The sequence below is a fragment of the Lampetra planeri genome, chromosome 33, assembly GCF_965212315.1.
Source record: "Lampetra planeri chromosome 33, kcLamPlan1.2.h2, whole genome shotgun sequence".
Taxonomy (NCBI): Eukaryota; Metazoa; Chordata; class Hyperoartia; order Petromyzontiformes; family Petromyzontidae; genus Lampetra; species Lampetra planeri.
Genome location: NC_136139.1, coordinates 8,103,267 through 8,128,407, shown reverse-complemented (window position 1 = coordinate 8,128,407; position 25,141 = coordinate 8,103,267). Strand labels below are relative to the sequence as shown.

Sequence of the window (25,141 nt, the reverse complement as noted above, 5' to 3'; positions counted from 1 at the left end):
AATAGGCAAACTGCTCTCAAGAGGGGCCCTTTCTGGAGCTCCCTCTAGTGGGGGCCCTTCAGCCAGCAGTGGCATGAAGGAGAAATTTCAGGGCTGCATCTTTACCTCTTTTTTACCTTTGATCAATAGCCTTCCACTCTGGTTTTGTGTGTAAAGTCCTGACCTACATTTAACTGTTACGAGCTATAATATTGTTTGTTGTACTGTTGGTCAGTATTTTATCCGTATTAAAAAAATATATTATACAGTGCAGCCAATTTCTACGTAACCACCCCCGTCCCCCCACCACTCAAGAAACCATTACTCACATATTACACCTCCAAGTACTGTTTGTTGCTAGCCACTTGGAATACTGGGCATATTGGGCCTTTGGGCCTGTGCTCAGCCACTATGATAACAGAAGCTGCGGCAACAAGACAGTTTCTATCGATGGTGCCGTTTGTGTGCGTTTTTTAGTCTCTTCAATCAATACTTACTGCAAATCCGTTTGCCTTCATTCCTACACGCCTTTCTCTCCGCCTGTCCGCATGCGCCGCTCGCTCTGCTATTCACAGCGTCGCCCTCCTCCGGCGACGGCATTGTCTCGGTGGGCGCGAGTCCCAAAGAGTTTTCTCCCTGCAACTCTCCGCCAGGCATCACTCTCACGTCGTAGCTGTCCCACTCCAGGGAGAGCGACGGGCTCCCTTGACGGGCGTGTGCAGGCCTCAGGGACCAATCGAGGCCGGAGGGCGACTCGCGAGCAAATGACAGCTCGGCGTGAGTTCTCGCAGACACTCCACTCTCCTGGCCGTCCTCGCTCGCGGACGCGGTCCACGTGTCAGACGCGAGCGATTCCCGACTTGATGCCGGCTCGTAATCGCGCCGCCATTCTGCTGAACAGTCGTGCTCTGCAGGTCCCATGTAAAGTAGTTCTCCTCCGGAGGCCTCCTCCGAGGTTTTGCGCGACGCGTCTTCAACGGGGGTGGAGGTGAGACGGCGACACCGGCCCGCGACGTCACCTGTCGGTGTCACCGCTTCGGGGCTACGATGTCCCGGCACCGGCGAGTTCCGAAATCCCAAAGGGCTGAGCGAGGTGTCGCCAATGACGCTGCCGGAAATTACCGCCAGTGGCGATGCAGGTGGCTGATGATGGTGGCTCACGCGGGTCTCATGTGGCCGACAGCTGCGCTCGGGTTTGGGAATTTGAGATTGGCTGCAACCTGGTCCATTGGGCTCGACACTAGTCCTGGGTTTCGTCACATGAGCGGCTCCGGAAGTCTCTGGAGGGCTTCCCTCACCCTCTCCAGAATCTGGTGGCTATCAGAGAATGACAACAAAGAAACAAAAGTCAATTGAGTAGATCTAATTAGCTAATCAAGATGTGCTAAACACCTATTGTTTAGTTTTTGTCTTGATAAAAAAAGTTTCCATTATTCATAATAAAAGTGTAGAATTAATTTCCTCGTCAAAGCATAATGAACCACTGTATTTGTTTAATAAAGACCGCACTGATGTTCCTAATTAAAATCCCTACCATACCTATCGGGGTGGCCCCCTTGTTTACACGGTCACCCCGCTGTCTCCTGGCCATACCATGGAGATGTTGGCAGACCTGCCGAGGTATCGGGTGACGCGGACCGAGGTCTCCGTGAAGTACTTGAGGGCCTCCTCCAGCCTGTGCCCGGCCTGTCCCACCTCCCCGAGTCGCTCGGCCTGCTTCCGCAGGCTGTTGAGAGTCTCCTGCCTCTTCGCCAATTCTTCCTGGAATGCCTGTGGGTGGGGGGGTGCGGGGGTTAAACGCATGTGAAGAGGGAAAGCAATGAATCAAAGGGGGTTTTAAAAGGCAAGTATTAATTTGCCAGGCACAGAAACATTGGGACGTTGAAGAAGAAGAAAACAACTCTCACTTTCCATGAATTACCTTAAGTATTCATTAACATTGAAACTTCTTTTTTGTGCCGTTGTACTTTTTTATATTTAATAGGCAAGTCCCAATTACACTATAATCTCTTTTACAAGGCGAAGCCTAGCCAAGGAGGCAGAAGACCAGCTTGGAATCGTAAAACACAATCCTTACGCAGCGCCGTTAGCCGTTGCATGTGTCGGCAACTCAAAACCGAAATCCCATTATCACACCAATAATCCCCCGTTAACTGACATCGTAAAATCTAGTAAAGTGGATTTCATATAAGCAGTATATTTATATAGCTCTGGCAATAGGAGCAACTGGGACTTATGTTAAAGTGATAAAAATAAAAAGTAAATATAACTGTGAAGGCTTTGGCGGTTGTGCTGTGCAGCTCTCTAGTATATAATTACATAAACATATTTCAGGGTTGCACCGTGTGTTGTTTGGGCTCCCAGCACTTGGGAGTGAAACGTCAGACAACAACACGTGTTTTGCGACCCGAAAAACACCTTACAAATAAATTAATTAGTGTGCCAAATTGTAAGCTCTTTCTACCAAACTGCTTAACCCTTTTGCAATGCTGGGAAGGACGGTTTTAGAAAATGTGAGATTCAGAGAATCGTTTTATTTCAATACATCTCGCTTTGCTTGGACACTGTTGTAAAGGCACCGAGGGCATTTCAACGAATATGAAGAGGAAAACTGAAAGACTCATCGGCTGAAGACTCCCAGAGCTACTTCAAGCAGCGACGCATCCACCGATGAGGATGATGTATCGGCAGGATTGGCACCTGTCCAGGTTTTCCCAGGATAGTCTTTCTTTTAGAGATAGTGGCCATCTTGTGAAATCTGTTAAGTCTTCCCAGGGCATTAAACGTCCTGTTTTGTGTCATGTCAGTTGTGTAACTAATAATAAGACACCACTCAAGACAATGTGTTTACATGCAGTTCTCCCCTCTTCTGTTGTGAGATATTCTTCTTCCCATGATATGCCATGAACATTTGGTTCAAAGTTGGCATGTGGTTTCGAAGCATCGGGAAAACGTTGGTCCAACTTTCCACATTTATTGCAATGTTCCTTTTTGTTTTTATCTCAGAGGTGGCAACCCAGTGCGGATGGTGATCGCTTCTAGAAGGAGGACCCGCATTTATAAGCACACGGCTGAACGACTATGAACGGACCAAAATTCAGCTTAACACGTAGGCCTTCGCGACCAATATTATTCATAATAAAGGTTTTTAGGTTAGAGCATAAAAAATTAATGTTATTAATCCACCACCACATGACACAGCAAATTAGTAAGGTTTGACACGTAAACAAAACGTGCCAATTAGTAACGACTTCAGCACACCGGTGATGGGGAGTAAACCCACAACATCTACAACTGTGGGCTTATTTGGCACGTAACAAACCTTACTAATAGGCTGTCAGGTGGTGGTGGGTTAACGAGACATTTATATTTACACAATCTCACCAAAAAAAACCTTTATTATGAACAAACTCATTCTGCAAACTCTTTGGTTCTTTCGGTAACGTCACGTAGGTGGTAGCACCTGGGTCACTTTACTCCAGTGACCCGGGTGCTGGTGCGGGCTCCACTTTCTGCCCCGCCTCCTTCCCCACCCCCCCTTCTCTCTTCCCCCCTACTGCCAAGGCCTATATAACCTCGTGCCACGGCAGATCTCTCGCCGACCTCAGCAGTTTTTTCTTGCTGTGGTTGTCCCACCTGATGACGATTGCTTGTGTTGCGATCGAAACGTCGTGATCTATTATTTTTCTACCTACGTGAATTTACCGAAAGAACCAAAGAGTATGGATTCCTGCAGTCATGAAAGCTTCAAATCAAGATCATTCTGCAAACTTGTTTTAAAGGCCGCTTTGCATCTCCACTTCAGAATGCCCTCCTACCTCCATCGTTTCTTTTCACTCCCGCACACGTTCTTAAAAAATTTGCTCAAATCCAGACACGTATTTACTCTCGCCGATTACAGCTTCACAAGCGCTATTTGGTACAGGCCCAACTTGACATTTTGGGCCTTCAGTCCCCGTGCTGAGAGACGGTAAAATACACAAACGATCCATACCCTGAGCTGGTCGCTCCGGGCCTGCGCTTCGCACTCGCCAAAGTGCTCGAGGTTTGTGAGCCGCAGATCCGTCTCCGTGAGCCACACCATGAGGTCCTTGCACGCCCCCTCGAACTCCTCCCACTGAGCCACAGAGTGCTACAAAAGTGCACGGAGAGACGAGCGTGTCGCGCAACCATTCAGAATCCCAGCGTGGCGCAAGTTTAGAAACGACTCGCCAAACGCAGCCTCACTGTGTAAACTACATGCATTTCGACTCGTTCATCGCATGCAACGTCCATCAGTTAACCGCGAGGACACAGGGCCACCACACCACCTACAAGCGCCTTGACTCTTTCACTGCGCGACGTCCGTCAGCACGACCCACACACGCAGCATTGCCACATCGTCTACGCGCGTTACAGGCCCGTTCCACCGCATGTGATGTCAGCAGCAGGGTTCGGTTTCTACAGTGGAAAAAAAAAAAACCGGGCGTGCCTCCCTCGATCCACGCCAGGCCGCGCCGGCGTGGCTCTGTCGTGACTCTGTCGTGCGGTGGAAAAGGAGGCACCCCGCTCACCCGCAGGGTTTTGATGATCGTTGCCACCACCTTCTTGAGGCCCACCCAGCGGTGGTTGCAGGCCTGCACGCGTGGCCGCTGCATTGCCACGGTGCCCGGGTCGTGGGAGCACAGCAGCTGGCGGTGCCGCACCTTGAGCTCCTCGAGACGCGTCAGCCCCTGCTGCACCTCGTGCTGCACTGCCTGGCACACAGGGAGGGGGCGGCGGTGGTGGAGAGTGGGGGGGTACAGGCAGCGTTAAAGCCAGGAACCAGCGGGAGAAATATGGGTTGGGGGGAGAAGCGGGGTGCGTAACTTTCAGCAGCTTTTTTCTCTCTCTTTTTTAAATTTTAACCAGCCTCCGGTTTATTTTGCGTCAGCTCATTGGACTTGCGGTCCAGAGGTCACCAGTTCCATTCCATCTCCCAGCTTGACATTTTAAGCAATGGGGCACGTTTCTTAAATACCCTCCAGTATTCTGTTCAACCAGCAGCTTTAAAATGGGTGTCCCCAGGTCACATGTAGTGGGGGGTACAGTGTGAGCAACATTCTAGGATGCCTGGCCAGCGTGGAAGAGCAGGCCAAATACCCTCCGCAGCAGCTCTCCCGAGTGGAGACCATTCTTCCAGCAGTGACACGAGCATGCGATTGCAGGGCTGCTCACCTTAACCCTTTTTTACCTTCACAAATAGCCAGCCTTATTTGCCAGGGATACATTTTTCACGTAAAAGTTGTTTTTTTTTTTAAATCGCTCCTAGGCTGGGCGTAGGCACGTAGTTAGGATCCACAGCCAATAGCGAGAGGCACCCTGGATGTGGCGTGCCGGGTGCGTAAATATTTCCCTGGGGGAGTGCCAACTGCGACGGGGGTGAAGCGATTCCCAGGGTCACGGCTGCGTGGCGATAGTTACCACGAACACGTTGAGCTCGTCGCGGCATTGGGGAAACTCGAGCCTCCTCACGGAGTCGCGAGCGGAGACTCGGTGCTCGAGTCGGGCGAGCCAGCCCTCGAAGTTCTCGCACATCCTCGCCAGGGCCAAGGGGCCCGGGGACGATTCCTCTGCCTCGGCGGTCCACTTGTTCTCAGCGGCGGCGGCGGCAGCGGCAGCAGCGGGAGCCCCGTGGGGCTCCAAGTCTTTGGCGTCTTTGGTTTCGACAGCCCCGGCGTCATCCCGCAGCCCAGCATCGCCACCATTCGGTTCGCCGTCCAGAATGTCGGACGGCTCGGGCATCTCCGCCCGCCTTCGCGTGCCAGTGCCGGTGCCCTTCGATGCTGCTCGCTGTTCCACAGAGGTCGGTTCGTCGGCGCCGCTGTCGGCAAACGTCCCCTTGAATTCTTGCGCCGGCTCCAAGTCCGAGTTGGCCTCGCACACGTCGGCCAGAGCCTTCGGAGGTGGCCGCGCGTCAAATTGCGTGGGCCCATCCCTGGCACCCGATGGGGATGGCGCCATCCTAGTTGGCGAATTATCACGAATCGCTTGCTTAACACAACGGGAGATTAAGCCTCCGCCGTTTGCCAATTCGGGCAGGACCCCCGCGTTGTCAGCCTCCACCATTAGAGCAGTCAGCGGGCTGGATGCAGCCACTTCTGCCGCAGCTGTAAAATTAAAAGGTAGAGTTTCTGAGTTGGCGAAGTCCTCTTCTGATCGTTGATTTTCCTTCGGTATTGGTGGCGGAGCTGCAAGAGGGGGAGGAGACGGCACGTCCGCTGTCGCTTGGCTCGCGTCGATCAACTGGGGGTCCACTTCTCCTCCGCGTTCTTGCACGATCCGCTCGACCGCAGACAGGAGGGCCTCTGGTGTGAAAGTCTGGAAAAATGCAATGTCCTGCAAGACAAGATGCCAAAAATGTATTGGCTCGCCCATGAGTGCTTGACGGTTGTGAGTGCTGTCGTATTAGCTTGCCCGGACTCTCTACCAAATAAATGGCCACACTACTCTCTGAATAGATTACATCTCAGTCTACTTCTAAAACTGACACACTGCTGCCAAAGTAGTTTGGAATCTTGATTGCATTAAATTGTATTTCCCCCCCCGTGGTGGAATACACGTCAATGATGGTCAGGAAGTAAATGCGGAAAAGTTGGACTCACCCACGATGTGAGGCTCAAGAACTGTACCTGACCCTGTTCATTATTATTATTTTATTTATTTTCAAATCATATATATTTGAGACAGTGAGTGAACGGAGTGCTCCTGACGGCATGAGCTGTCATACCCGATCAAGTGATGCATCGTCTGCGTTTATCGATGGAGAGCCGCAGCCAGCGGGAGGGACCATCCCACAGTCGCCATTCTCCCACTCCTCCTCCGCTTCCACCAGTGGTGGCAGGATAAGGGGAGGCCCAGATTTCCTCTGTAACAAAACGCAGGATGGATGTGTGCACGTCGTACGTGCATGTGACCTGTGCCCAATCTCTCATCTGCACATGCTCATTCCACCGTAATATCAGGCAGTTCAGGAAATTATCACGCGGGTCCAAAATGCAAAATCTATCTCAAAATTTTCATTGCACAATTTCCAAGCCAGTAACCACATATGAATGATTGTGATTAACGTTCGATAGAGAGTCCTCCTTTACCGCCGGGGATTCTAAGTGACTTGCATTGCATCTTGTTTCAAACAGTGGCAGCTGTCCCCTCAGCACTTGGCCTGCTATCGGGCATCAGTCTGCCAGTAGGAAGTGATGACTGCTGCTGTTTGTAATACCAATGGAGTCATTTTTAGCATTTGGATCATGGCACAGACACACAATGGCCTACTCCTTTAAAACGATGTCGGGGTATCTTTAAGGCCCACTGAGAAGCAGACCGCACATATTTTCTGGTTAATATACCCACAGTTATAGATAGGACAGGCCTGCCGGATTTTAACTGGGGTACCATGGTGGTGAGTTACTAACTACCTCACCTGGTATGCAGGAGGCTGTGGGTTCCATCCAGACCATGAAGCCTGTACATTTGGAGTTTGCATGTTCTCCCTGTGGTTGTGGGTTTTTCTCCGGATCCTCCGGTTTTTCCCTCCACATTTAGAATCAACATGCGTTTATAATTTTTGGCTGCTAGAAATTTCCACGCGATAAGCCGCTTTATTCAGCTATCATTTGTGGCCAGGTTGTTTTTGAAAAGAGCTGTCTAAGCTCAGTGGGCCTCACTTGGTAAAATAAACAAGAGTTTATCTTAGAATGCAAACCTTGCAACAAGAGGCAGATGAGCTACCAATGAGCCAAGTCACCTCCTCGACCTATCAACAACTTACCAACAACATTCTACGTGTCCCGAGCAGAAGTAGCATCAAGCAAGTCAATAGGGCAGCAATATGTTCAGTGTTGATGTAACTGGAGGTAATGGTTCTAACCCCCATGCGTTTGTTGTACGTTGCAATTTTATTTTAAGAAACATTAGCGAGGAAGGGCGGAATGTGGTGACCCTGTTTAATGCATTACAACATCTGGGGAAGAAACAAAGACCCAGGGAAAGTTGTGTGAATTTCTATTTTGGTGTTTTTTACATGCCAATTATATTTTAATTATGCTATTGGTGTCATAACGTGAGATAAAGAATTCAAGTGGAACTCGAGCAGACTTCATGTATCACCCTGTATATACGAGAACGCCCCATAGAAGGTGATATACCTACTATAATCACCCAGGAATGTCCTGAACACTCGTGATGTCACTCAACGTCGACCAGCCCCCCTCATTAATATTCATTAGCAGGTGCCGTCCTGAAAATGGACACCCCCTCACCCCTCCTCATTAATAATCATGAACGGTTGATGTCACTCCATATTGGGTACCCCCCCCCCACGCGTCATAACGATGACGTCACTCCACAAGCAGAAAGGAGGAGCGGAAACTTAAATTTGTTTAGGTACAATTTCGTGCACTTTGCCATTATACCTACTATAATCACCCAGGAATGTCCTTAAAGCTCGCGACGTCACTCCACATCTACCAGCCGCCCTCATTAATTATTCATGAGCAGGTGACGTCCTCCAAATGGACAAACCCCCCCCCCCCCCATTATTATTACCTACTAAGCCAAGAATGTCTGTGTGCAACGCTCGTGACATCACTCCACGTTGCCCAGCCCCCTCATTAATAATCATGAACAGGTGACGTCCTCCAAACACCCCCCCCCCCCTCATTCATAATAATTAGTGGCTGACGTCACTCCACATGTGGGGCCGAGGCGCCTCCTCCCCCCTCACTACAAAGGCAGAACCCTCGCGTCACGCGATCTCCTTAACGCTATTGAGACATAGAAGTAAAAAGGAGGTCATGATGAACAAGGGATTATAACCTTAAAATGAAATAGGTCTGTGTCACCGTGCCCTCACAAATTGCACACACGCATTAATGCAATGAATACCACGTCGTGGTCTGCTTTTCGCTTGCAAGTTTCAGATTTACTGCAATGCACCCGTCCTTCGACGGGCAAAAGGCGAGTATTATATAACGCCTTCTGAAATATCTCCAAAGTGACCTTTCAACCACCGAAATCGGAGCTGCACTTTTCCATACTCCTGGAGATATAGAACATGTATTTTGTTATTGCATGGCAATCAAATGAAAAGGTTTAGTTCGCAAAATTATTCCTTTTGGCAATTTCAGTGATTTTTGTTACGTGATTCTTTTTGTTGTGTGCTGCCATTCCTAACCGGGCTGAAACTATAAACTCAGCTCGTATAGAAGGACCAAATTTAATCATGGGTGGGATTTAGCAGCGCTGGCTCATTGCTTGGATACTTTGTTCAAATCCGGGTTTTTACCCAATTGTGAAATAAATTGGAAATTTCAAGTGCAGCAGCAAGTTGATGGCTTCAGCCCAAGCAGCAAATACTGCACAAAATATCTCATCAAATACGCCTTTTGTTTATCACATGGAGATTGACAGGGTCGATCAGAGGTCACACAGGGTTGAGATGGTACGCTGAGACCCGATCCTAGGTTTGACTTCAGGGCAGCCACCTTTGATTAAACTGGATTCTCAAGTGTATTTTGTATTTTTGGTTGATGGTCTGAGTCCAGTCACCAATGACTATGAAAAACACATGTATGTTGAACTTCTTTCGCACCGTACGTAACCAACCATGCTAATCATAGGTGCGGACGGTGGGGGGGGGACAAACTAAACACAAAAAGCACTTCTAAAGAAACTAGTTTTTAATCTGGATGATGTAAAGTGCATAGCTATAGTGACTTCCTAATATCGGAAGGAAGAGTGTTCCAGACGGCCGCAGAAGCGCATCTGAAAGCGTGAGATGCGGTGACCGTCTTTGTTCGATGGCTAGCCAAAAGCCGCTGCGAGGATGACCGGAGTTTGCGTGATGGTTTATGCCCCTTGACGACATCACAGTAAATCTAGGTCTGCACTTAATTTGGCTAAATTCCAGCTTCGAGAATGAAAACATTGCCGTGAATGTCACGTGAAGAACCTTACTTCTCTGTACCAGACCAGGTGGGAATATGCTGCTCCCTACTGTGTTGAACATAAGTCACTTAAAGGGATCTCAGGTAGATCTCCAATTTATCTCCGACACAGACTGTTGCACTGCAGTTGTGGGCGTTTCAAATTAATTCTTCATCTCGTGACATAACACCGATACGTCAAATCTTCGTAAAATTGTGGAAAAACAACCGTTCGCTTTTCATTCCATTTGGCTAAACCTCAGCTCGGAAAATCGAATATTTCACAAGACAAATTATAATTATAAAGCAGTTTGTGTGTTGGGAAGTGTACCCCCCCCACCCCATGTGCAAGCATCATAATAATAATAATAAACACTTTAAGGGCGTTTCACAATAATTCCTGTGAAAATCTCAAATCTCTGACTGCCAATCGAAGACAAATGGGAATACCCGTGCTCTCGTGTGATGTTTCTGAACAGAAACTTTGTCTTGTAATGTGACTCTGCAAAAGTGCCCCAGGAATAAAACTGGGAGAAGACGCCAAAACATATTTATGTGTGCGAGAAGCAAAACAAATTTTAACAAAAAAACCCTAAAGCCCTTCTCTCTTCAAGTCACACAATTACTGCTGGGGAGGTCAGGTGAGCACACATGGGACACAGGAGTTCACCACTGTTCTTGCTGATGCTGCTGCTGTGACCTCTGGGCCGGGGCAGACATGGTGGCAAGAGGTTAACTATCTGGTTTTAATGGGATGCCGTAGGTTCGATCCCGATCCTGACGCCTGTATATTTGGAGTTTGCGTGTCTCTCCACATTTAAAATCAATACGTGTTGAAAGTATTCGGCTGCTATAAATTTCCACACAAGCCACTTCGTTCAACTATCATTTGTGCCCAGGTCGCTTCTGAAAAAAAGAGCTATATAGCCTTACCTGCTAAAATTAAATTAGTTTTATCTACGTGATCAAAATTCGTCCCCCGGGAGCAGCTGAGCCGATGCCAGGTGTGTAGAGAGCGAGCGTGGGCCCACACACACGGCACACACACAAATAGCGCGCGCACACACGGCACACACAAATAGCGCGCGCGCACACACACACACGGCACCCACAGGGCCGCTCGTCATCGGCGCATAGCTTGTGTTACGGCCGATCATTGAGAGCGGCCACAGTACATATGGTGTGTGGTGTTGGGTCCTTAAAAATGTACAGAACTGCATGTGCCGAAGATATAATTGGAATCAGCAAAAGTTGATTTGCGCCGATTTGTTCCCCTTTTTATGGCTTTGCAGAAATCCGCAGGGGCCAGCTGATTAAGGGCCATTTGGCACAAGAGAGGGATTTCCAGCCAGCAGCTGTCTTAATGAGAGGTACAGAAAGGGGTCATGATGTGAAGGCCGGCAATGTTATTTTTTAAAATTATAATGTGACTCAGCTGTGCTTTGTTGCCCATTAAAGTGCACAACAATGTCTGATTGAGCGAGCACTTCACTAAATGATCCGGCCCCTATCCCAGGCGATGCCTTGCAAGTTTTCTGATTAGCTCTCCGACGTATTTTCAGGGGGTTGTTGCACGGCATGTTGTTCGACACGATGTCCGAGGTTTCACCGTACGTGTGTCAATTCAGTTCCTGAAGCTCCCAGCAAGTGGAGTAAAAAATAAACTTTGGACATCGTGCCATACGACACGCGGCAAGACCCTGAAAACACGTCGGCGAGCTCTGCAGCGCGACCTTTAAAACCTAAATCTTTTCGTTGCGCAAGTAAAAAAGAATTACCCATGTCATATTGAACGCAACATTACACAAGGTCTATTTGGCTGGCATTGTTCAACATACTACAGACCTCCAAATATGCAGGGTCAACCTCATTTTGTTAACACTCTACAATGTATTGTTCGCTTGCCTCTATGAATGCCAAGCCCACAGACGTTCGTAAAGTATGCTTCCTCTTCAGACTCGCCGTGGGAGTGTGTAAAGGCACCAAATAACCAAGACGGTCTGGCTAGGCATTCACCATTGTGGCAGGGTGCCGGGATCGTCTCCTGACCAGGTCGCCCTTGGCCGTCAATCCAGCGATGCTCTCCCAGTAGCCTCGTATTCGCCTCGCCAGTGCCTGCATCAATCCGAGACAGACACACATGCAGAAGCATGGGTACAGCGTGGTTTTGTGCGAGAGGGAATCTGGATGTTGCAACCACCAAGTAGGTAAACTATATATTAAAAAAAAAACTAAATCATTTTTGTATTTTAACAGGTAAGGCCCACGGAACAATTAGTTCTTTTTGAGAAGCGACCTGGCCACAAATGACAGCTCAACGAAGTGACTTATCACGTGGAAATTGATAGCAGCCAAATACTCTAAACGCACGTTTCTAAATAAGGAGGGATAAACTGGAGGACCCGGAGACAAATCCACGCGACCACAGGGAGTACGTGCAGTAGCGTGACGGTGTGGGGGCCGTGGTGATAGGCAGAGGGCTTACGGCCAGGTCAGCAATCCTTTGACGAGTTAAACAGCATGTCAAAGTAACCATGACGACCTCTGTATGCCGACCCAACCACGGCTGGGTCTTCAACCACCACCCTCATTTTCCGCTCCGCAGCCTTGCCAATTAACGTGGAGTGGTGGCACAGCAGTTAGCGACTACGCTCCGGTGACCGATTCGATTAGAGTGATACCTCAAACGGTTCATAGGCTCTCCATTCACCAAACCGCAGTTAACAGGATGGTGAAGTATGGTTAAACAACCCCTATGATCAACATTGTGTGGGAAGGTCTTCGTTCAGCAGTAGATGGCCAAAGGGTTGATTTATATTTGTAAATGTTAATTTATTTAATGGTATTGATGTCAAAAAGATGCTGTCGAGATATATTATTATTATTTCACAACACAAATTGTTGCTGTGTCCAATTTGAAATGAACATTGAAATTATTGAATTAATTGCAATAAATCCTTCAGAGGCAAATAAATCAGAGCCGCCAACTGCGATGAGCACCATCCCATTGCTTGTTAGAGCGGGAAGGCACTTTGGCTCGACTCGAACGCGGAGTTTAATTGCCATGATCACAATGCAGCGTTCCAAACAACTAAATAAATAATATTGTGTGAAGCAACGCAAATCCACGGCACGGAGTTGACAGACCTCTGTGATAAAAGTCAGGAGTAATTTCTGGAGCCACCTCCGACGTAAAGTGAGCTCTTCATTTTTTTCTCAGCGTGTATTCAATACGAAAATAGCTATACCTGTTATTGGCGTAACGATCCCGACTAATTGGGTTTATTTGGCGTCATTTGACTATCCTTACACTTCCTTCGCAGTCCCTCATTACAAAAAACTGCACTCAATATTTGTGTAAATGAACGGCACGTGCGAGAATAATTGCGTGATTGTGAGCTTCAAGTAAAATGCACGCGATAAGATCCAACATCTTATTATGGCTTCGTTCTGAAGCAGTGGCACGAGTGGATAGCATGTTGCAACTATGAAACCGCCGATCTGAGTTGTATTCTATCCACAACTAACATCAGGTGGAATGATATCTTCAACAATTCACATTGACTAGCATAGGGTTGCCACCCGTCCTGCTTTCCCAAGGATCGTCCTCTTGAAGAGGCAGCTGCTGTCCTGGGAAATCGGTCAGTCTTCCCAGGACATTAAAAGTCCAGGTTTTTTTTGTCAATTGTGCATTAATACAAATACATCACTCTAGATGATGGCACTGCGAGATTACTCTTCTTTCCCACGACGTGTCCCGGTTTTTACATAACACAAAGGCGGCACCTCTAGGTGTGCAAAGCACCAGTTGTAATTCCACTCTCCACTGCCAGCTGCGGCCAGGAATTGAGCTCAGGCCCCCAACTTAAGTGAGGGTTGAAACCTGTCCAGCATTTGTCTGCCGAAACAAAATGCAGCTGGAAAACATTAAAACATATCACGCTCATGTCCAGAGGCAAATGGAAGACTTAATTTACTTCAATGTGCCTACAAGTGTTTGTTAAATCGTATTAATTGTTTTAAATTAAATGCTGGCATTCGCTCAAAGATTAACAAAGACCATAGGGATAAAAAAATTCCAATAAAAATCGTGGGTGGATGGGTGAGAGGGGTAGCTATTTTTGTGGTCGTTACCAATCCAAAGGTGGTACACCTTTACTTCCAAAGGAGATTTCATTTAATGATCATTGTCAAATATGACAAAAAACGCGGAACCACACCGCACAAGACGATTCCTCCGATGTTGTTAAAACATCTGCGGAGTTGCAAAAAAAAAGAGGTTGCGCAATGCATCGGTGGGAAACTCCCCCCACCTCCCTCTGCTTCTCCATTTTAAAAATCGCTTTGCTCAGTCCCACGAGATCTCCTCCATCTGTCAACACACAGTCCGCACGATTTGCAAAAGGGGAAAATAATGTTTGAGGATTCCTTTGTGCACTGCTCAAGCAATGTCAACACTTAAGCGATGTCGACGGGCCTCCGGGGTGTCATTTTATTACGACTGCGTTACATCATTATACCGCTGTGTGCTGTAAGTAAACGATATGCACTGTACACGTGCGGAGCTTTTTGTTGGATGAGGGTCACTGTGTATGCCGTGTGGGTCACCCAGGGGGGTTATTTGCACATACTTCACCAGGCTGGTTAGTCCGAGTCTGTGAACGCTAGGAGCAAAGATATGGGAGAGCAGTACATTACAACAATGGGTTTTGTTGCATTTCCCTCTGCTGCTCAGCACATAGCAGTGTGGTTGGAGCCTATAACAACCTGCCATGCATGGTGGCTGTCCGTCTCGAAAACTGCTTAGCTTGCGAGATCTAACGAGATTCCTGGTGAACATCGGCGCACTTTGCAATAACACTTCTGCGACCTGCCACGTAGCACCCTCGAACGAGGAGAGATCAACATGACAAATGGAGGGCTCGAAACAGCAAAAAAATAAAACACAACGCAGGATTGTCAATCGACCAGCCGTAACATTACCTTTAAATTTCGATTTAAAGCTTTCGTGCCTACAGGGATTCATATTCTTGGTTCTTTCGGTAAAGTCACGTAGAAGGGAAAAACAATAAAATAATAAAAATAAAACAATACAATTCTCACACTTTTTTCAAATTTTCTTGCTGTGGTTTTCACACCTGATGATGATTGCTTGTGTTGCAATCGAAACGTCGTGAGAATTGCATAGTTTTATTTTTTATTATTGTATTGTTTTTCCCTTCTACGTGACTTTACCGAAAGAACCAAGAATATGTAACATGACCTGTTTTAAATCTTGACTTAAAGCTTTCGTGACTGCAGGAATTCATATTCTTTGGGTAGATAGGCGATAGGTTCAAATGAATAAAAATAAATATTAAATAAACAAATAACCGACGACGTTTCGATCACAACACAAGCGATTGTCATCAGGAGGAAAAAAGAAGGGGAAAGCTGCCGACTGCAGACTGTTTTAAAGGTTTAAAATGTGTGTAGTCCAAGGGTTATAAACGAAGTGGGTGGGGCTAGTTATGTTAATGTGAGAGATTAGCATGTTAATGGGAGATCGCAAAGCCGCCGCTGCGTTGAGGTCGGCGTCTGTAGGTGGCCACGTTGGCGCGAGAAATGCAACCTGTTAATGTGAAATGGGAGAGCCGAAGCAACGGGGGAAAAAAAAAAACTAACATCGGAAGGTGGCAGGATGGGAACATCACAGCCAGTGATGACTTAAACTGGTTGATGATGTCTTTCCAATGATCGCCGAGTTTGTACCCATCCTCTCGGTTGAAATTGTGTCTATATGTGGATGACTTCATGAACGAATCTTTGTTGATAGCCGGTGGGCTCACATTAACAACAGAATATGACTCGTTTTATTTTACCATCGGCCGTCTCGCCAAACAAGCAAATCGTTAACGGTCAAAAGCGCCAAGGCATCTGCGACAATCACTCGAGGCCCTTTACTGCAAACGCCACAGCAGGAAGGGAGGCAAGAGGTGGGGTGGTGGGGGGGGGAGTAACGGATGCGTTTCTTTCAGCGATTTTTTTTCTCCCCACTTTATTTTTTTTAACAGCCTCCAGTTTCTTAACGGCTGCCACATTCCTGCCATGCCTACGCGAAATAATAAAGCGTGCTGTTTGTACATAAATAACCACCCCCCCCCACTTCCACCACAAATAATGACAGAACTATTTATATTTTACGTGTCCACGCAAGTTTGCAAATCGGCAGCCGCGCATCGTAGCGCTAACTCGGGAAATTTAAATTAAGCCCGTCCGTCAGCTAAAACAACGCGACAATGAATATTCCAGTGACGCAGCCAATTTTAGCTGCAGGCTGAGAGGTCTAGACAGAAATTTTGGAAGTGCGGCTGGCAAAAACTTAGAAGGCCGGTCTCATCGCAAACAGTGGTGGATGCTACCAGATCTAAACGAGAACTCTAGGCTGGCGGAAACCGCGCATGGTAGGTGGGTTTGAGGGGGCTCAGCAGGAAGAGGAATCTGCGCAGGAAGTGAGGAGGGCAACGTGTGTGGGTGGCAGCAATGACTGGGGCACCGCTAGAAAAATTATTAGTGCACACGAGTAATGTTGAACAGCGGTCTTCTTCTTTCGTATGGATTAATAGTAGCAGATTAAAAGATATAATTTTACATTTGTTATCCACTCAATTGTCTGTCCATTCCTCCTTCAAAGGAGTGAAGACAGCAGCAGAGTGTTTACTATGCGGGTCGTTTGGGATTCGTCGCCGCACACTCGCAGGCCGCCGAATCTTTGATGCTCCATTCGTGCATCGGGTGGCCGCATCGGCAATGCCTGGTCCCGATTCGGACGATGGTCGACCATTGTGCACTGTCTGCTTCACCACAGTGGGCCTCAAAGATAACCCCTGACATAATTCTAAAGGAGTAGGCCATTGCGTGCGTGTCCCTGTCAACTTTTTTTGGCCAAATGCTAAAACGGTTGAGCAACGGTGAACCACGGGCTTTACCAGTTTGCGTACGCCTACGCGCGGAGCGTCGCCGTGTTTGGAAGCACCGAGGATCCACAACTCCTCCTCGGCCTGGGCGGCGAGCGTCTGAAGCCGGCGCGTTTCACCTGCACGCCACTCAGCCTTGGCCAGCGCAGCCTGAAAAATTTAAAACGAAAAGACGCTGGCCTCAAGGGGAAAGGGGGGGGGGTACATTTTTCTTGCGGTGGTGGGGAGGGTGGAAATGGGACAGCCAGGGGATAAAATGTGCCGTACACACTTATGGAAACTAAGATAAGCCTGTAAATAATCTATTATTATTTCAACATAACTTTTTATTATTTTTGTTACGCAAAACCATCTCTCCCCCACTCTGCTTGCCAACCTTTAATTCGTTACAAAGCATTATCGTCGGCATGCACGGATAAGTTCATGCGATTAAATGTATATCTTTATTTTTAGTTTCAGCACTTGCTTGGTTAAGCCATAGTTTTGAAAGAAGCTATTAAAAGGCTATCTACTGCGATGCCTGGAAAATATTATGTCCGTTTGTCCGTCCATTTGATTGTGGAAACTTGTTCTTTCTTAAAAACAAAACTCCCTAAAACCAATCACCGCAAAACTTACCACCCCGCTTACCAACAACCAGTGCCCATATCTGGATAGTTTTGTGGGGCAAGATTACAATTGAAGCACTTAACGATTTACTTAATGAAAGTCAAGTATAATATTGCACTGCGTGTTAGGGCGATGAGCACGTGTGTGTTAGAACAAGCAAGCTTGGGTATACACTAGCGTGCCGAATGTATGCGTCGATTTGCGCGCTGGCGTTTTATTTAAGGCACACATTTCCTACCGCGATCGAATTGCTTTCAAAATCGAGGCTTCGACAAGCGTAGTGTACAGTCAGCAATGACCGCACGCAACATAAATACAAATTTTGTTATGCATATTTAGCAAAAATTCCAGCTCTGAAGAATAAAATATAGGTGTTACTGCAATGTTACGAGCATTACTCTCATATGCGGAGTGGGTGCGGAAGTGCTGCCCTCTACTTGTAGGACCAGAGGTCACCTTGAGGGTATCTCAGAGGTAGCTCTGTGATACCCGATTCTGTGGACCCATTCTCTAACACGAGGTTGCACTGCTCTGCGAGATACTTTAATGGATTCTCTTTTCATGACATTTTGAAGAGCACATCGGGATAAAATTAGGAAAATAACGATTATTTTTAATGTTAGGCTCTGTTACAATGACCTGGGGGTTGCCAGCTTGCATTTTTTATTTCCCTCTCGGTTTGATCAACACACCTGCAGTGCAGCGCATTGCTGCTCGTTCACATCTTGCAGATGTACGATCGCTTCTCGGAGAACGGAACATGTGCCAGCCCTCGAGAGCTGAGCCACTTGTTCTGCCAAAGTGCCGAGCTTGTCCAAGAGCCGCTGGAGAGTGGGGTGGTGGGGATAGGTGGAGGAAGGAGAGACGGGCATGAGTGTGGGGGGGTCATCGGCAGAGTTAATCTATTACAGAGATGGGAATACACGAACGTAAGTTCATTGGGTGAATAATAGTGCTTTGTTCTCGTTTGGCAAAATTTACAGAAGACTTTGCAAACAATAACGAACAAGATTAATAAACGTGGGGTAACCCTTCGAACTGGGTTGTTATTTTTACGGGCAAAAAATATAAACTGGGGGGTGGAATATAATTTACATGCACATCGTTGTGCAACTGTGAATGGCTGCGATCCCAAAGACTCTAAATATTTGGGGGGAAACATGTGGCCAAGGCTAGCTTGTACAGATCCAGCCCTGGCGGGTTCATTAGGGTGCAATGCATCCCACCTGCATTCACTCAGCACGACACGTTGTTACCAAACATCTCTCGACACATTCGTCAATAAGCACGTTGTTACGTTGGCACGGAAGGATGCTCAAGACACGTTTTTCACACACCAGGCGCGCAATTGGAGCCACGAATAATAGCACACTTATGAAATGCAAGTTTGAGGTCACCACAAGTCAGTATTGCGCAACAAATACTTTTGGTTGAAGTTACGGGACGTTGAAAACGACAACGTTGGTTATAACGTTAGTTATCGTCTTAGGCAAGCTTGACCCGATTTTCTATCAAACCAAGGTTGAGATGCAGTACGTGTTAAACTTAACGATATATATATACACACACACCTATATACAGCATTGATTGTACAAGAGGAGAAATGTACAGAAGTGAGCTGTCACCTGACTGCGAATAAAGGGTTGCTCTGTTTCAGAGTTCATGTGCTTGTCTGGCCACACCCGAAATCCCAGAATGCGAAGCAACTGCTTGCTTGTAAGTGTTCAAAATACATTGACAATCTCGCCGATAACTGAACTAAACATAACTTCTATAATAATTGAAATTTATAAAAAAAATCATCTAATATGTTTTATAAACTCAACTTTTTTTATTTTACCGGGTAAGACCCAGGCAATAATGTCAGGGCCAAAACAACCACACAAAAGATAATAATCATAACTGAGAAGTGTCTCCTGCTCATAGCGTGACTTCGCCTACCGATTGTGAACTGAAGCAAGCACGGTGATCAATTGTTTCGAATAAAAAAACCCCACAAAACTGGGAAATTGAACAAACAGAACGCGGGCGGCTGTACCCTTCGGAGGGCGAGCTGTGGAGCTTGTCCACAGGCGTTCAGTGCTGGGGAGGAGAGCTGCGACTCCAGCAGCTGGAATTCCGTTTCCATTGCCGCCAACTCATCCTGCGCGACACAAAGAAGGGCCCGGTCGGCACGTGAGCCTTACCCACGCATCCGCAGCTTCAATCAACATCTCTTTTGGTCAATCCGCGGACTGATTGGACGAGGGAATTTGCCATGCCCCGTCGATCAAGGGGGTTTTGTTTTGGCCGTGGGCCTGGCGGTGGCGCGTTCGCCGCTGTGCTAAGTTCTACAGGCCACCTTGGTTAATACTGCTGGTGTATTAAAGTTTAAAAAATTTAAATAAAAAACGCGCCGTCCGTTCATGGAGGATGTTAAAGATGGTCCCCATCTTATTTCACTCGAAAAGAGGAGGCCCATTTGTGTGCTGGCATCATGTTGCAAATTTGATTAAATTAGAACTAAATTACCCACAGGTTACTCAACTTGAATTACACAGTAACATCACCCACCACCCCCCACAACTGCCACTGGCAGATTTTTTTCGTCCGTGAAACACGAAACCTTCACGATAGTCCTGCGCTGTAAGAACGGCACGAATAGCAAATGTACCAATGTATTATCATCGAACTCCATTATTATTTTTATTATTATTGGTGAACCGTGGCAGTGATGTGATGGTGTGCAGTGGCGCTCACCTTGCTGGGCCCGCACAAGCGACGCAGACGAGCCTGCAGCGTGCCGTGCTGCGTCGTGGTGCGCTGGTCCAGCTCGGAGACCTGCTGCACTAGGCGCTCCACGGAGCATGCCTCGGAGAGGACGTCCACGCACTCCACCATGGCCTCCAGGCCGGCCAGCACCTCGCGCGACTGCTCCAGCAGGGCCTGAGAAGGAGAAGGCCGGCAAGTCGAGCGACCCGCACCGCCAACGCCGCCATCAACAACACTGCTCCTTGCCCACTTCCCATCCGTTTGAGGTGGCCGGTTAGCGTAACGGATGGATCGGAGAGGAAATTTGGCAGCAGTTCGCAATAGTGGACATCCGTGAAAAAGAGCTTTATCACTCATCGGATTCCTCGAGTATAAATACACATTTTATTATTTTTTATTATTTAGTGTTGTTACTTTTTACGTATATTTTATCCAACCAAACAGAGTAGAAATTGCGGAAAATATCTTTTAATTAGTGTTGTAATCCTCGTTCTCATGAACTGAATGACGTATGTATACAAGAGGAAATTATTTTTCACCGTATGTAGCGAACCGTGATAATCAGAGGTGCAGGGGAAGGACAAACTAAACACAAAAAGGCAGTTCTAAGAAAAAAAAACAGTTTAATGACAACACTGTTTCGCTTCCTGTGCATTCAACAAGCTCCCGTGCACTTGAACAGATGGACGAGGAGGCAGCTGCTGCAGCGGTGTTGCAAATGTCTTTATGAAATATCGGGAAAGAAGAGTTAAAGGTTTGAGTAGTATGTCTTTCCTTTATTGTACAAATGCTGTTTTTTCAGAAACTGAGCGACAGTCGCTCAATGTGTACTTCTGGTCAGATCAACAGTCAGGGGCCGAGCAGAACTGGTGGATAATTTCACAGCTGTTCTCAACCATCGATAATATATTTAATTAAGTTAAGGTAACGTTTAATTTGAGGAAAAAGCTTACATATTTAGCGCAAATGCCCGTTATCGTTAACCGAATAAAATGACTCAATGCAAACTTTCTCTTGGTTCTCACTCGGTTGAAAGGGAATCGAGACACGTTTTGCAGAAGTTGTTTATCGTACATTTCGGGAAGTGGGAGGAAAAAAAAATATCACTTCATGAAATGAACGAGAACACGAATATAATAACACTCTTTAAATTACCCTGGAAATTCTCAGAGTTTCGATAAATCTCTTTTTTTCATTAGGGACAAGCATTCTTTACGTTTGGTCAAATGCCACAAATGAGTGGTTTGGGCACGTGGGAGGAAACCAGAGAACCCATAACAAAACTAATCATGCATACATACGAACGAGATGATAACACTCCAACAACATCTGGCATTCTCAGGCAGGCTTCATCCAAGTTCGAACTAGGCCCAAACCTGCTTAGCTGTGGAGATTCAATGAGATGTGGTATATTTAGGGTGATTTGATTAAATTAATACATTTCATATGTAGGCTTTCACAACGCGTGTTGTGATTCATAATTGGTTTCTTTTGGGTTAGATCATGCAGGTATAGTGTCAAGTTTTCAACTAGAAACCTGCCACCACCCGACAGTCACGTCATGGGCAAATGTGACGATTGATTTTGTTTTCCAGAAAAGCGAGCAACGCTTTTACAACTTTATTCGACACTATTTCCAGCGAAAACATCCAGCATCATCTGGTGTTAACAAAAGCTCGGCAAACAAAAGCTAATAACGGCATAAGGGTCCCGTAGATCCATCATTGTTTCACTTGCTGCACAAAGAGATCCGAATGAACCGGTGACCAGTGAACTAACCATTAGTCAATGGCAGCACACGGGCTTATATTTCGCCACAGTAAATTTTAGAGTCGTTTTTATTTAAATCGGTCTTCATCTTGCATTCCAGTGATCCATTCTCCACACCCGTGGGATGAGGTTGAAATACGAACGCAAATTAATTCACCTGATGCGCGCCGATGTCGTCAGCGTCCACAGCTTGCGCCCGCTCCACCCACTTGAGCACGAACCTACGCCGCGATTCGTACTGCTCCATCAGAGACTCGGCCTGCCGATTCACACAGATGAGGGTTACTGGTCGATCCGTTGGAGATGCGGGGTGGCCGATAACAGAGCACGACACCATTATGCGTGTGTCGACGTGGGGTGGAGGGCTCCAGGCTGACATCCAAAATCCGCCACGTGTGCGCACAACCGTGCTAACCTCCGATTAGCTACGTACGGTGCAAAAGAAGTTCAACATGCATGTGTGCATCATGACCACTTGCGGGGTCACTTACGGCAGCCGCAGGGTACTAAGATTGGGTATTCAATTATTTGCAGTGCTATCCCCAAATGTTCTTCATTGAACTGCGAAAAATTGCAGAGAAATGAATGAATTTTCCAAATGACTCCACTTAAGTGCAATTCTTTTTGTGGATAATCCCGGACAATCGGAATAGAGGCAAGGATAGTAAGAGTTTTTGTGGACCATACAGCTCATGCAGATAACAGGAGTCACAGGTATTAGGTTTGTGGATAAGGGGAGTTCTCTACTGTATGGAGGCAACACTGGATCCATGGACATCAGTCACCCTGCTGGGACACCTGAATATGACACATCAGTGGTATGCGAGGGTTTCCTGATCGGTATGTACATGTGTGCGGGTGAGTGTGACTGTGATCATGTATGAGTATATGTATGTTTGCGTGTGTGTGCGCACGCGATTGAGGTAGTGCAGCGGTTGACGTGCATCACGCCAAAACCGTCGACCCGAGTTCGATTCCAGCTCACAACCAACATCGGTGACGATTATCTGAATGAGTGTCCGGTGCGATGTGTAAACATTGGGAACTGGGGAGCCAAAGGCAGCTGGGCAGGACGATGGCGACCCACCTCGTCGTGTGCCATGACAGCCTTCATGTCGTTGCTAACAGCACTTTCCGCCAAAGTGTGTTCAGGCTATACGGAGGATTTTTGTCTTAATATTTTACGATTCCAAACACAAGTACAACACGTGCAAGAGAAAAACTGCAGTCATATTTTTTCCCCCCAGGTTTCCTCTCAATCTATCCCTCGAATCCAAGATGGCTAAATCAGAAGTGGCTAAACCAAGCGTGGTTAAACTTTTCGGTGAAAAATGTTGAAACTACCAAAACAGAGGTGGGCAATGAGCTACAGTAGTAGTCTAACAATAATCCATGGAACGACCAGGAAAGAAAGAACACAGCTGATGGGTAAAATAGCAAAATATACAAAAAATAGGTTATAACAGGGTCAAAAAGTGCTGCTCATTTTCTCAATAGGGAGAATCGGCCGCGGGCACTGTCAGCGAGCAAACAACTCACATTTCAGACACCGGTGAAGACAGGACAGGGACTGAGAGGTGGCAGAAATGTGTCAGGCAAAACATTCTATGCAAAAACAGAGATCTTTCCTCCCAGACTCGCGGCGATGCACGAGCGGCGCACTTGCCCTCCTCAGCTTGGCCGTGCGACGCTCCGCCTGGCTCCGCAGGACGTTATACAGCTGCGCCAGGGTGAAGGCGGCTTCGCCCAGGCCCGGCGCCCTCTCCGGATGCTGCCCCTCGTAGTCCTGCATCGCCGCCTCTAGCAGCGCCATGCGCTGGTGCCAGCAGTCCAGCTCGTCCCACACCCACTGCCCGGCACGCACACACGAACGCACCGCAGCGCAACGTCAGCCGCCGTCGCTTTGCGTGTTCCAGGACTCCCGTAAAAAGAGACACCCGAGTGCTACTTCGCCGCGCTTTTTCGCACACAGAAGATGGCCGTCACGAACTCCACTCTGTCACTCGATGATAATAATAAAAGGAGAATATTCAAATACCGTAAAAAAAATTTAAAGTACAAAGTAATTTTTTTTGTATATATAAGTTGTTAAAACGGCTTAAGCAATATGGAAGCTATATGATTTACTCTTTAATGCACCGCACATTATGGTGACTGTTAAGAAACTTGAATGGGGCTCAGGCGGGGTACGTCGATGGAAGGGATGACAGCCGGCGGTCGAGGCTAACGACAGAGATACAGCCAAAAGTGGAAACAAGTCCTGGGGCACGTCCACCGCGAATATGCAGCAATGCAACCAGCTCGCACGTGCAGGTGCTCCATGGATCGTTACATCGCAGAAACATTGGAGGTGATGATGGCTTGGCGAGGCGTTCATCCAGCAGTGGATCGATCGCGGCCGATGATGTTGATGGTGAATGTAAAAATTATATATATTCTACTTCGCAATTCCCCGGGATCTGTGCCATTATCATAAACCTGGCCTGTGATGCAAGACACAGATGCCAGTGACAAGCCGGTGCAGAGACAATTATCATGTCCTGCGGAGATCTATCAAAGCAGCAGCAGCAGCCACCAGTCAGCGATGCCACAGGTGCACCCCACCGCAACCCCATTTAGGGTGACATTCACAGTGACAAGCAGAAATGCATTCGCCCACCGCACGCCAAAGGCAATCTCCAAGGGTATGCCGTGCGGTGTTTATCTAAAATATACATATATTTAAGAACGAGGCTAAAAGAAAACGATGTATTGGCCGTGAAGTTTCATCGCCAGATGAAATAGGAGCGCAGTAAAGAATCCCAAAGAAAACACCAAGAGCCACTCTTAAACGGCTCAGAATCGCTTGCATATTAATTCGCTCCCGCTTTAGCCTTCCATCCTTATTTACTTGATGGGGGGGGGGGGGAACACGTAGCAACATCGCCGCCTACTGGCAGATGATACTCGTCTGTGAAATGTCGCGCCTTCATGATGGAATACTAAATGCAACTAAACTATGATTAAGACTTGATTTGAAGCTTTCGTGACTGTAGGAATCCATACTCTTTGGTTCTTTCAGTAAAGTCACGTAGGTAGAAAAGAAAAATAAATCACGACGTTTCGGGCACAACACAAGCGCCCGAAACGTCG

At 47.3% G+C, this 25,141-nt stretch overlaps 1 protein-coding gene across 2 annotated transcripts in view; it reads right to left on the bottom strand.

Annotated features, from left to right (window-relative positions):
• LOC144729736 (uncharacterized) overlaps positions 1–25,141 on the bottom strand; it is a 49,129-nt gene that overhangs the window by 17,053 nt on the left and 6,935 nt on the right. The window contains exons 4-16 of one of the 2 annotated variants that reach the window (XM_078610194.1): positions 23,676–23,858; positions 22,167–22,268; positions 20,228–20,413; positions 19,527–19,631; positions 18,181–18,312; positions 16,892–17,029; positions 11,940–12,038; positions 6,728–6,865; positions 5,422–6,336; positions 4,533–4,715; positions 3,974–4,111; positions 1,573–1,749; positions 477–1,296 (exon numbers count right to left, since the gene is read on the bottom strand). In XM_078610194.1, coding sequence (XP_078466320.1) covers positions 477–1,296; positions 1,573–1,749; positions 3,974–4,111; positions 4,533–4,715; positions 5,422–6,336; positions 6,728–6,865; positions 11,940–12,038; positions 16,892–17,029; positions 18,181–18,312; positions 19,527–19,631; positions 20,228–20,413; positions 22,167–22,268; positions 23,676–23,858 — 3,316 coding nt within the window. The remainder of the gene's footprint in view (positions 1–476; positions 1,297–1,572; positions 1,750–3,973; positions 4,112–4,532; positions 4,716–5,421; positions 6,337–6,727; positions 6,866–11,939; positions 12,039–16,891; positions 17,030–18,180; positions 18,313–19,526; positions 19,632–20,227; positions 20,414–22,166; positions 22,269–23,675; positions 23,859–25,141) is intronic. The other variant, XM_078610195.1, reaches the window with a different exon arrangement.